Source organism: Lissotriton helveticus, chromosome 1_1 (genome assembly GCF_964261635.1).
Source record: "Lissotriton helveticus chromosome 1_1, aLisHel1.1, whole genome shotgun sequence".
NCBI lineage: Eukaryota > Metazoa > Chordata > Amphibia > Caudata > Salamandridae > Lissotriton > Lissotriton helveticus.
In genome coordinates, this window is record NC_136057.1 from 1,447,675,247 (window position 1) to 1,447,688,983 (window position 13,737).

The window sequence follows — 13,737 nt, forward strand, 5'->3', positions numbered from 1 at the left end:
CCCTCGGGGAAAGCAGCAGAGGAAGATACTTTTCCAGTTGAGCTTTATAAAATTTGTATTGATGAACTACTCCCTCTATTTTCTCAGATTATTCGATCTATTGGTGAAAGGGGGAAGGCTCCTAGCTCTTGGAATATTGCCAAAATGTTTTATTTTTCTGAAAAAGGGCAAGCCGGCTGATCAGTGTGGGTCTTATAGCCCCATCTCACTTATAAACACCGATGCCAAGCTTTTTTCGAAAATCTTAGCTACCCGATTGGCTCCATTTATACCTAAAATAGTTAACTCACAACAACATGGGTTTGTAATGGGAAGGGACACTACTGCCCATATCAGTACGGCCATAACGACATTCGATATAGCCAAGACAGAGTCCACCCCACTCGGTATGATTTTATTGGATGCTGAGAAGGCTTTTGACCGAGTCTGTGGGATTATCTTTGGTCTGTTATGACCTTTATTGGTTTCAGGGACCAATTTATCAGATGGATACGAGCTCTATACGATAATCCCATAGTGAGTATTAGTGATGCTGGGCTGACCTCCTCTACTTTTGCTATCTCGCGGGGCACCCGGCAGGGGTGCCCTCTATCACCCCTGCTGTTCGCTCTGTCGATGGAACCTTTTCTCTACGCTCTCCAGCTCCAATCCCGAATAATACCGTTCAGATTTGGTCCGCACTCCCTGAAAATCACCGCATACGCTGATGATATCGCTATTTATTCCACTGATGTCGTAGAGGGGATAACGGCTGAGGCTAGCAGATTCGGAGACGTTTCGGGATATAAGTTAAATATAAACAAAACACAAATAGTTGTTAACCATAAACCATCGGCAGCTGTCTCCGGAATCTGTAGGGTCGCCACCTATCTAGGAGTTAAAATTTCACACAAAACTAATGAGGTCATTACAATTAATTACGATGCCCTATTAAAATAAACAGCCTTGTCTTTAATAAAATGGCATAAACTTCCTTTAAATATTAGTAGAATTAATCTGATCAAAATGAAAGTGCTCCCCAAATTTCTCTATTTATTTCGCTCCATACCATTAGCACTTAGCAACTCTTTTTTCGATAAACTGGGTGGAATATTTAGCAGCTTCATTTGGGGATACAGGAAGGTTCGTAGATCCATGGTGTTACTCAAAGGCTCTTTAGATAGTGGGGGACTTAATTTCCCGGATTTTAAATTATATTATTGGGCTACTTTTTTTGGCCGTTTACCGTCTTTGCTTAATTCGGACACTCAATTTTATTTTCATATTATCATGTTAAACTCAGACTCCAAAATGTTTTTGCTAAGACTTAATAACCCCAACTATTACAAAAGGGTCAAATTTAAGACAGCAAGAGACACTGCTAAGATCTGGTTCAATATCTTGGCATTTTGTAAAACTTATTTCTTCCACTCTAAATTGCGGCTATGGGGAAACCCGGGCCTTCCTGGGATTTTCAATGATGGTCTGGCAAACATATGGTCTGCTCACGGTATCAAAACACTGGGGGACCTTTATGGCTCTCACGGCTGTTTAGACTTTGAGGCACTTAAAAATGTATACAAACTGACTGAACCAATGAGATTTAAGTATATTCAATTCCATGACTTTCTTGTACGCAAGATGAAAATATGTGAAAGCTTAGATTCCGACATCTGGAATTGCTTTTATTCACTTAAGACTAAATCTTTAATTGGTGAAGGATATAGGTGCCTCAACGCCTATAAGATTGGTGACTGTTCTAAACTAGCTGAGAAATGGAGCTCTAAGTTGGGACTTAATATAACTTCAAATCAGATTACTTCCTCCCTTTCTAATCTCAATAATCTCGTCCAATCTTCTAGTTTACGATTGCAGCAATTTAAAACCACATGCATGCTGTATCACACCCCTGAAATGATCTCTACGTGGTCTACAAATATTTCTTTCAGTGACCGTACCAAGTGTCCAAAATGCGGTTTAGTGGCAGCTGATTTAGAACATGCTGCTTTCTTGCCCGGTTTTAACCGAGTTCTGGTCTGCTCTGGACAAGGTCTTGAAATTGAAATTGGTTAGGCCACCTTCTCTTTCGGCTCTAACAGTATTGTTAGACATGCATTCTGTCACTCTCCCTCAGCAGACCCTAGTTACTATATTACTATCCTGTGCTAAATTAACTATTGCATGCGCCTGCATCTCCCCGCAGCCCCCTCATATTATGGAGTGGTGGTAACTGGTCAACAAAATGTATTCTATGGAGTCAGCTCTGGCTAAACTCAGAGATGTCCGGTCCTTAAGGAAATGTGAAAACATTTGGGGCAATTTTATTTAAAATGTAAAGTATAAAACTTGTATCTTTACCTAAAACATTTAGGGGATAAATCTCCCGCAATGCCCGAATTTAATATGCTGTTTTTTGGTTTTTTTACGAAGTAATTGTCTGCATATTCATTCTGCCACAATGTTTACTGTTCCCATTTTGATTCGATCTGTCTTGTTTTATTCTCGCTTGTCGTGTTGTCAATAAAAAATTTACCTGTAAACAGTATTGGTGTCTTTCATGGATTCACATGCGACCCGCCCGCCTCTCCTCAGAGGCTCGCTTCTCCTCCTACTCTCTTTTGTCACTCTTGTGCTACGAAAATCTGAGGGCCTGAGCCTCTGAGAAGGTTCTGGAGGGGTGCTTGCGCCTGATGGGCTGGAGTTTGGACTAACATAATGACAGGGATATGTTGCAAATGTTTTGTCTTGCCATGTATTCCTATGAGGAAATTATGACCTGGTATTTGCAACTTTTTCTAATGTGTATTTTTTTGTGTTATGTTTTTACATACATATTTTATTGGGATTTTATTGCTATTTTATTTACCGTGGGGCTCACACTTCGACGACGTGGAATATTCAAGCATGTGAATCTATGAAAGACACCAATACTGGAGAACCACCTGTTTACAGGTAAGTAACAATTGTTCATCATGATTAGTGCATATTGTAAATCGGACAAAATCAAGAGGGCGTGATTTTTGTTATGTGCACTGACTAAAACTTGTGTATTGCTGGATTTTGTTTTAGCATTTCCAGAAAAGAATCCTTTTGATCATTTGGATGTCTTCCCAGAGCCTACAGAGAAAGGGGTGTTGGCCGCAACAGCGGGGCAAGGAGTCTCATGGGAGAAAGGCACAGGAAGTGAAGTATCTGTTATGCTTACTGTATCCACTGCCGCAGCCAAGGTAGGTGTGAAGTGAAATGAATCAGGGGTTTTTGACACGATACCTTTAGTACTACTATGACCAGATTCTCCTTTATGTATTTAACTTACAAAATGTAGCTTCTGTGGTTGTAGGTTCAGCTCATGCTGACCTACAGTGGAGCTTTTTGGATACTGTGTGGAAATGGGGGCATTTATCCTTTGCCATTGTAAGACAGCTCATGGAACTAATTACCCTTTGCACCATTTCTGATTTGTGTTTCTCCATCTTTTCCTTGGTGTTTTTTAATTAAGTATCTGCCTTTATCTTTCTTCTGAACTTACTTCTTACGTTGCAGAACTTGAACGGAGTGATGGCTGCCGTAGCAGGGCTGCTGAGCATCAAAATCCCCAATTCATATGCTTTCCCTGAGGGCTCTGTACGGAACCAAATTGATATGAAGAAGCCTCTGCCTGAATCTGTATGCGATGGTGAGTACCAGTGCCACTTTCAAATCCCCATGTTCATAGCATGTGGTCTGTAGATACAAATGATTTCCAAACACCTGTCAACAATGCGGCAAGAAAAAAATGTAATCTCAGATTGTTGTTGTCCGCCTTCTGATTCAGGCATTCGAGTACCTGCTCCTCGACCGGCCCTGGTTTATAGGGACCATTGATGACTGCAGTCAGAAATTCGACACCAGTTACACGAACATTTCTGCAGATAGGGGCCAGCGGACGTGACCTTATATTCCAATGGCGTAAGATCTTCACCAGACAGCGACAGAGAGGGCTCTCCTTGAAGCTGGTGTCAAGTCAGCTTCTTTGAGAAATTAGGTCGTATTTTGAGACTGACTGCGGGGGTATTCTGGTAGGAGCACCCTTCCAGTTTTGCCCCAAGTGCAATGCCAAGTACCCCATGTCAGACTAGCATAGGCTGTGCAACTAGTTCTTGTCACTCGAGCAAAACAAGCTGACCTGCTCAGTATGAAAAAAGTTTTGATGCAAATAGACTATCCATCACATACTCTATTGCCAGTCGGCCCACCCTAAAATGCAGCAGCAGGAGTCCAGACACTGGACCTGTTTGGCCATGAATATCTTTCCATCACTAAAGGAGGGGAGCTGTGTCTGGAGGTGCTGTCCTCCAACGCTTCAGAGCCAAAGCTCGAGAAAGAACACACCAGATCCCCCGTTCACCCCCGCTACGAGCAAGCCCCCAGCCGATGCCATCCCACAGTATAAAGCCACAAAAAGCCTACGCACTCCTAACCTCCCCCTGATAACCCAGACAGACATATATCCCCCTACCCAATTACCTTCCCCCTCCTGAATACACCACTGTGTATCACGCGGTTACATAGTGGACAATTTCTTGGAGACTGTCCAGGTCTGAAAGGTCAGTTAAGTACCTCCACTTGGTAGAGACTTCTAGTGGTCCATACCGCTAGGATAAGACACCCAGGCAACAAAGGATGCACTTGTCCCAGAAAAGGAGAGTAAGAGGCTCAATATTGCTGGCAAGCGCATGACTTGTTGTTGGGGGGAATGAATCATTGCTAATTGGGTTGGAATACTCTCTAGGTACAACTGCCATCAGTGGGACGAAATGGAGGAGCTAGTCAAACACCACCTAAAGCCCTTCACTAGAGGCGTCAGGAACTGATGGCAGAAGGCAAGATAATCTCTAGAACTAACAGGTGCCAATGCTGTCTCTTGTGAAATGAACACCTGCATCCTGCTAGAGAGACTCGCCTGGCTGAGGATCCCCAGCTTCAGGCAAGAGGTAGAGCAGCAGCTCCTCAAAGAGCCTTTCAGTGGCAAGGAATCCAAAAGGTAATTTTAATACTGGTGAAAAAAATTAAGGCCAAGGAGACTGTCAAAGCAGTGTCTCTCTTACAGACCTCAGCAGCCAGGTCTGCATTCCATAAACAGGTCGGAGGAAGTGCAAAAACACCTACGCCTCCCCAGAGGCAAGGGTACCTCCAGCAACAAACATTTTAGGACCCAGAGGGGTGGATACCATGGCAATGATCAAGGCAAGTGGAGAGATAGATCCAGCAAGGGCGCCTCTGAACCCCCCTCTCCAAAAAAATGGGTGCTATCAATGGTACAGCAGGGGTACAGCCTGGACTTCCACACCATCAAACATACCACCTCACCTGCCAAGACCAGTCTCAACAATCTGACTGCTTAAGAGGGAAGTGCAAGCACTTGAAGCCAAAGAAACCATTAAACTGATGCCCTCTTTCCAGTACGTCAAATGTCTTCATCCCAAATGGGACAGGGCTCTGCTGCTGATCCTAGATCTCGGCCACTAAAACCACTGCATCTGTCAGAGCACTTCAACATGACTACCGTAAAGGACGTCATCATGCTGCTCCAAAAAGGGAACTTCGTGACTGTCCTCAAGCGCACCTACTTCCACATCCCCATACTTCCAGCTCCCCACCACTGTCTGCACTGTATGGTAAGTGGACCAACAGTAAATACTGCCAGTTCAAAGTATGGAGTCATACGGCCCAAATAACTTGCACATTATCTAGCAATAGTGACTGCGCACCTGCTCAAAAACACCATTCATAGCTTTTCTTACCTGCACAACTGGCTGATCAGTACCAACGAGCAATGCATAGCTCACACTTGGGCAGCAGTGTCTTTGATGGTGAAGCCTTATCTGTTTAACAATGCCAACAAATCACATATCTAGCCTTGCTAATTTCATGTTTTTTTAGGGTCTGTACTAAATGTGATCACAATGTGGGAGTGAACCTTTTCAGGGGTCCACTGGTGCAGGGGTTCGCCCTTCTTTATCCTTAAGTCCTTAGACTAAGAAAATAGAGATTGGCATGGATGCTGTAATATCAAAGAAAATAGATGTATGAACATCTCATGAGGGAGACTACGTCAATACAGTACCCTCAGGGCACTGTAGGAGGTAGTTCAAAGAGTACAGAAACCATGGTCCTTTTATGGCCAGTTTATAGCTGAGTAAGCACGAAGACTCAAAAAAGAGGCGGTACAAGTATACACAAGAATAGCTATTCACATATATGGACAACTGGAAACTACTTAGTCAACAGAGTGGGAGGAGTAACAAAAACTTTTACATCAGTTGGAATAGCCTGACAGTTACACACTAAGACAGATGCATTCTGGCAGCTACAGGTCTTTCTGAGCAAGCCCAAGGCTCTGGCTCAGTGCTGAAAGAGTTAATTATAGTTGATGACTCAAGCGAAATACAAGAGCAGGCAACAGTGAAGAGGGGAGAAGCACATGGCGAGCATATGGCTAACTAAAATGACTGCATAACCAAAATGGCTTCAGCTCATGCTAACAGCAATTTACTCCAGTATTGGAACTTTCATAGATTCCAAAAGTCCCAAAGTCGGCACCGAAAAATATATCGTACCCAAACAACAGTCTGGCAGATTTTTCCTATCCAATGCAAAAAACTCTACACACTGACCCAGAAACCGGTCATGTTACCAGCAAACATCCTAATAGGAGGAAACTTAGAAGACTCTGAAAAACCCATCAAACAGAAGGTAAAAGGCACTAATACTTCTCCACCTTCCTCCTCTTCTCCACCGGATTCAAATTTGTTAATTTCTCCAGCACTCTCCCCTCAACATACATTGTCACCTCAACCACAAAAGGCTAAAGATGATGATATATTTTGGAGATGGGACCACAGATGCAGATAGGAATATCGACGCACATACAATCCCACACGATAGAGATCCTTGGGATCATTATAATATCGATCCAGCTCCGCACAATGTCCCGGATCTCTATCCTTCTAGGCCATCACCGCCAGATGATAACATTGGGTTTGCACAATTAATCTGATGGAGGCCATCTAGCAGCAGATTCCTTAACTTAGAATACCCTCTGGCATCAGACTGGATCCAGATTTTTTTTTTGCAGCAGCAGCACCATTGCGCGCCTGGGGACGGCACCACGTGACCCTGCCCTGACGTCGTCCACGTACGTGACGTCAGCGAGGCTATATGAGTCCCTCCCGGCACGCTGACGTCAGTTTCCTTCTTTTCCGCGTTAAACGCGGATCCGGAGTAAGCGGTTCCTCTGGCCTATTTTCAGGCCCTCTGGTACAGTGTGCGATGCCTTTGGGCTTTAACCTCTTGGATGCTATGGGAATTCCCCTGCTGTGCTGGGATTTCGCGATCCTCGCACATTCATGACGAGCTGGGCTCGTCATGAGCGTAGCAGGAGGCTACTGCATGACGAGCCCAGCTCGTCATGAGCGTCGAAGGGGTTAAAAAGTGTACCTCCTGTTCGCAGCAAATGTCCGTGACAGACCCACACCTTATCTGTATGTTGTGTTCGAGGCATGTGGGCTGCTGAATTCATATCTATAGCATAGCATAGATCGCCGCCTAGTGTTGGGTCCGGATGATTGCACATTGTTGTCCTGGAAGAGTCTTCGAAGTATCACGAGATAGGTGGCTCCTCCTCTGGACTACAGTGCGCATGGGCATCGACTTCATCCCCAGATTGTTTTTTTCCGCCATTGGGTTCGGATGCGTATTCGATATCTCCAGTTCGGAATCGATATAAACTTTCCCTAAGGCCCGAAGGCCTTTTCCTATAGCGTCGGTATTGTCTTGCGTTCGGTGCCCAGCTCTGTTCCGACTCAGTTCCCGAGTCGGACATCCAGAGGAGTCGCGTGGCTCTTCGGTGCTCGAGGCCCAGTCAGCGCAACCAGACTTTAGATGACACATCATGGAACGGAGCCCGTTCAAGAGATGTCCCGTGTGCAACTCAAAGTATCCCCACATCGACGTCCACCCGGTGTGCAACAAGTGCCTGTCGCCGGATCACGATGAAGCCAACTGTATGGCTTGTTCCCGTTTTCGCTCCAAGAAGACGATTCGACTTCGGCGCGCCAGGAGGCCCAGCAGTCGGCCCCGGCACCGGTGGACATTTTCGAGGGGGAAGAAGCAGACGAGCAAGAAGATCGAGAACCGATTTCAACTCCAGCGGTGCAGATCGACTATGACTACGACGCGGACGTCGAAGTGCTCGATACAGAAGAAGTCGTCGACGAGGTAGGAGACGACAATGAGGCCTATGGGGCCATGGAAGATAGCTCAGGAGAAGAGCTATGCCCCGTTCGTACTATCACTAAGGCTTAGGTCGAGGGATCGCCACATGGCCTTACCCAAGATCTTCCACCGGAATCCACGGCCTCGCCTACGGACACTTATACGGAGCCGCCATTGGTCAAACCGAAAGTGAAACCTTCGGTGTCGACGAAAGTGATGGAGACACCGTCGAAACAGAAGACGTCTGTTGCTCTGGTCGCCTCCTCGTCTTCCGACATGTCGGGGCAGCCGAAGAAGGTTGTCGACCAGGTGAAGTCGCTCAAGGGCGTCGAGCCAAAGTCGATCAAGGGCGTCAAACCCAAATCAATCAAGGGCGTCGAGCCGAAGACTGGGGCACCAAAAACGATTGTCAAGGCCGCCGACCCGAAACCGTCGGCGCCGAATGCCGTCGTCACGGAAGAAGGACACGGCGCACCGAAAGGGGCTGATCCTGCACATCGGCCGGAGAAAGCCAAGACATCGGCGCTCGAGTCTGCACATGCTGGTGGATCGAGAACGTCTGTCGGGTCGACGAAACCGCCCGCATCCTTCACAAAGCAGGTGTCGGACTCATTGCAAGGCTTCCGCGGTCGATCCGAAGGATACTTCCACCCCGAAGCAAGCTGCCAAGACGCCAAAGTCCTCGGCGCCACTCTTGTTCACGCTGCCGCCGAAGGCGTTCGCACCCAGATCGGTCGACGACACGCCCATGAAGGTGTCGACAGGGACGAAGCCTTCCCAGCCACTTGTGAGCTCGAAGCATCGACAACCCCTGATGGAGGAGCAGTCGGAACATTTTATCGACGGCGACACCGGTAAACTTACCCTCTATAAGAGAAAGATCACACCGGCACAGCCTATGGAGTCCTACACTATTCCTTTGAAGCGCAAAAAGCCTTCTACGGATTCCCCAGTTCTGGTTGAGCCAATTACTCCTCGGACTCGAACCCTTGCTCCACCCTCACCCACTTATTCAGACGTGGACACTGGGGAAGGGCAGGATGAGGAGTACAACTTCCCTGCCAACACTGATCCTGAGGATAACCAGGACTCATGGGCAGATGCAGGTGACCCAGGGGATCAGCAAACTGCCCCAGACACTCAGGTGTACAATGTCAAAACCTCTCCTACTGAGGATTCGGCAGCATTTAATGCCCTAATTGAGAGGGCGGCTAAAAACCACGACGTCCAGCTGCATGCTGACCCTATTGAAGTGGACTTCCTGTTTGTTACCTTTTCCACCTCTGAGAAGACTGTCAAGACTCTCCCAATGCTTAAAGGGGTTCTGAAACATGCTGCAGACATTTTTAAAGAACCCACATGTGCCAGGGTTATAAACCCTAGGATTGAAAAGAAGTATACGCCGGCACCTGGCGACCCTACCTACATCAAGGGCCAGTTGCCGTTAGACTCTCTGGTTGTTTCTAATGCCCGGAAGAGGGCGAATTCACAAACCACTGGTGATGCTCCTCCCCCTGACAAAGAATCTAAGGTGCTAGAAGCATCAGGGAAGAGGGTGGTGGCCCAAGCGGCCAATATCTGGCATATTTCAAACACTCAGGCCAGATATGACAGGGCACACTATGATACACTAGATACCCTGTTACAACACTTGCCAGATCAGTATAAAGAGGCAGCAGAGATGCTCATTCAGGAAGGGAAGCTCATTTCAAACGCTTCTATTAAATGTGCACTGGACGTGGCGGACACCGCGGCCAGAGCCATTAACACAAGTGTGATGTTGCGACGTCAGGCCTGGCTCAGGATCTCCGGGTTCAAACCGGAGATACAAACCACCATCCTCAATCAGCCTGTGAACCCTGATCGATTATTTGGCCCTGAGGTGGATACCACCCTGGAAAAAATAAAGAAAGGTACTGAGACTGCAAAGTCCATGGGGGCTCTCCAGTCCCAGCAGTTCAGGGGCAGTACTTTTCGTCGCTCAAGTAATAGAGGTGTTTCCAGAGGCCAGATGTCCCAGCAAACGCAGTACACCAAAGGTGGGGCGCAGTCCTCTTACAACAAGCAGAGTAGAGGAGGCTATCGGGCAACAGCACCAAGGGCAGAGGTCGTGGAAACAACAACTCCCGCTCCTCCGCCACCAACAAACTGTGACGCCTTGTCACTACCCCCCGACCATACAACACCTGTCGGGGGGGAGACTCCAGCAGTTCCTGCCAGACTGGAAATCCATCACCACAGACAGGTGGGTCAGAAAACGTATCCAGTACGGTTATTGTCTGGAGTTAACATCCACTCCACCCAACATACCACCAAAACACCGTCCTATGTCCACAGAGCATTTGCACTTATTGCAGCAGGAGGTACTTGTCATGCTGCAAAAAGGGGCAATCGAGCTCGTGCCAGTGGTGGAAGAAGGCACAGGAGTGTACTCCCTGTACTTCTTAATCCCAAAAAAGGACGGGTCCCTCAGACCCATACTGGACCTCAGACCCTTGAACCGGTACATTCTATCGGAACACTTTCACATGCTGACGCTGCAACAGGTTCTTCCGTTGCTCAATCAGGGAGACTTCCTCGCAACCTTGGATCTCAAGGATGCATATTTTCACATTCCACTACATCCGTCACACAGAAAATACCTCAGATTCACCATTCAGAATCCGCATTATCAATTCAAGGTCCTCCCTTTCGGGGTGACCACAGCGCCCAGGGTCTTCACGAAATGCCTGGCGACAGTGGCTGCGCACCTCAGGAGGCAGAACGTTCACTTATACCCTTATCTGGACGACTGGCTTGTCCAAGCGAAGTCGGCCCAGCAGTGCGCTGCCAACATGTCCCACACCATTCATCTTCTTCACGATCTGGGATTCTCACTAAATTATCCGAAGTCGCACCTTCAGCCAGCCCATGTGCGGCAGTATCTGGGCGCGACTATAGATACTCTGGCAGCCACGGCTCAGCCCAATTCTGTGAGGATCGACAGCATTCAGTCGCTAATCCAGAAGTTCAGACCGCAACACTCGCTTCCAGCAAGAGTGTTCATGCAGTTGATAGGCATGATGGCCTCCTGCATCTTCATAGTCCCGCACGCGAGGCTACATATGCGTCCGCTTCAAGAGTGCTTGGCGCACCAGTGGACTCAGGCTCAAGGGCAGTTGAACGACCTAGTGTTGGTGACCGGTCGGGCATACAACTCTCTGCATTGGTGGAATCCACACAACCTTTGCAAGGGCCGACCGTTCCAGGAGCCTGTGCCACAGATTATCCTGACGACGGACGCATCTCTCCAGGGATGGGGAGCTCATGTACTCCACTACACAGTGCAGGGACTGTGGGCAACACAGCAACGGAAGATGCACATCAACTACCTGGAGCTGATGGCAATCTTCATGGCGATGAAGGCGTTCAAAGTACATCTGTGCAACAAAGTCGTGTTGATCCGGACGGAAAACATGACAGCCATGTACTATATTCAAAAGCAGGGAGGTACACACTCTCCACAGTTGTCTCATCTGGCTCAGAGCATGTGGAAGTGGGCCATTCACAGGAACATCTTCCTCATGGCGGAACACCTCCCGGGCAAAGACAATCAGATGGCGGATCTGCTCAGCAGGTACAGCCACCAAATGCACGAGTGGGAGATACATCCATCAGTACTCCGCCCGTACTTCCAGCAGTGGGGTCATCCAGAGATAGACCTGTTTGCCACAAGGCAAAATGCCAAAGCTTTGCTGCCAGGTTCCCTCACCCACAGTTGCAGGGCAATGCGATATGGATGAACTGGTCAGGCAGATTTGCGTACGCTTTTCCCCCAGCACCTCTCATACCGCTGGTGGCACGAAAGCTAAAGCAACACTCGATGACACTCATCCTGGTTGCTCCAACGTGGGCACGCCAACCATGGTACACCACGTTTCTAGAACTCTCCGTGGTACCGCATCAAAGGCTGCACCTCACACCCAGACTTTTGACGCAGAGCCATGGCGACATTCAGCACCCAGATCCGCAACAGCTCAACCTGGCTCCTGAAGTCTTAGAATTTGGCTACCTTAACTTGCCTCCCGACTGCATGGATATCATACGGGAGGCGAGGAAGCCCACCACCAGAGCTTGCTATGCAGCACAATGGAAGCGGTTTGTCATTTACAGTGCAGAACACAACATCAACCCGCTGGATGCATCTACTCACAACATCATTTGTTATTTGTTACATCTCTACAAATGCAATCTAGCATATGCTTCCATTCGGATACACTTATCCGTCATAGCGGCTTATCTCCAAAACAGGCAGCATCTCTCGGTTTTCAGAGTGCCTGCCATTAAAGCTTTTCTAGAAGGACTAAAACGGGTCATTCCTCCCAGGACCCCGCCAGCTCCTGAATTGAGCCTTAATGTGGTCCTCACCAGGCTGATGGGCCCACCTTTTGATCCTCTGCATTCATGCAAGGTTCAGTTCTTAACATGGAAAGTGGCTTTCCTAATAGCCATTAAGTCTCTGTGACGTGTTAGTGAGCTCCAGGCGCTCACCGTACAAGAGCCATTCATACAAATTCACTCGAACAGGGTGGTGCTGCGCACTAACCCTAAATTTCTTCCTAAGGTGGTTTCACAGTTCCATGTCAATCAGACTATTGAACTGCCCGTGTTCTTTCAAAACCCAGAGACAGCCGAAAGAATGCTCCACACTCTTGACGTCAAACTGGCTTTGATGTACTACATCGATAGGACCAAAGACTTTAGGAAGACGAAACAACTCTTTGTTGCCTTTTCTGCCCGACACAAAGGCAACCCCATTTCCAAAGCAGGTATAGCCAGGTGGATCGTTAAGTGTATTCAGATTTGCTATCAAAAGGCTAAGCGCTCTTTAACGGTCCCCCCCAGAGCCCACTCCACCCGCAAGTTGGGGGCCTCCATGGCTTTCCTTGGTAATATCCCTTTGGAAGACATTTGTAGAGCAGTCACATGGTCTACCCCACACACATTTACTAAACACTACTGTGTAGATGTGCACTCCAAGCAGCTGTAGGGCAGGCTGTTCTTAAGACACTTTTTCAAACATCTGCAGCTGGCACAGGCGGCCGCCGATAATGGAGGGACTGCTATATATTCTATGCTATAGATATGAATTCAGCAGCTAACATGCATCAAACTGAATATGCTACTTACCAGTATGCATCTGTTCTTGGCATGTAGGGCTGCTGACATTCATATCGCCCGCCCTCCTCCCCGGCGCCTGTAGCGGCTGCAGAATTCACACTTACTCTTAGCATGGTCATCGCTCTCACTGTTACACTCCATCTTCGCCACAATGGCTAAAAACAATCTGGGGATGGAGTCGATGCCCATGCGCACTGTAGTCCAGGGGAGGAGCCACCTATCTCGTGATACTTCGAAGACTCTTCCAGGACAACAATGTGCAATCATCCGGACCCAACACTAGGCGGCGATCTATGCTATGCTATAGATATGAATGTCAGCAGCCCTACATGCCAAGAACAG

The 13,737-nt window shown here is 47.8% G+C and overlaps 1 protein-coding gene across 9 annotated transcripts in view; it reads left to right on the forward strand.

The window, feature by feature from the left end:
- The window catches only part of KMT2D (lysine methyltransferase 2D), a 1,543,965-nt gene that overhangs the window by 1,383,792 nt on the left and 146,436 nt on the right, over window positions 1-13,737 (forward strand). For 8 of the 9 annotated variants that reach the window (XM_078685770.1, XM_078685782.1, XM_078685780.1 and 5 more), the window contains 2 exons: window positions 3,049-3,206; window positions 3,523-3,655. In XM_078685770.1, the coding sequence (XP_078541896.1) occupies window positions 3,049-3,206; window positions 3,523-3,655 (291 nt within the window). The remainder of the gene's footprint in view (window positions 1-3,048; window positions 3,207-3,522; window positions 3,656-13,737) is intronic. The other variant, XM_078685786.1, reaches the window with a different exon arrangement.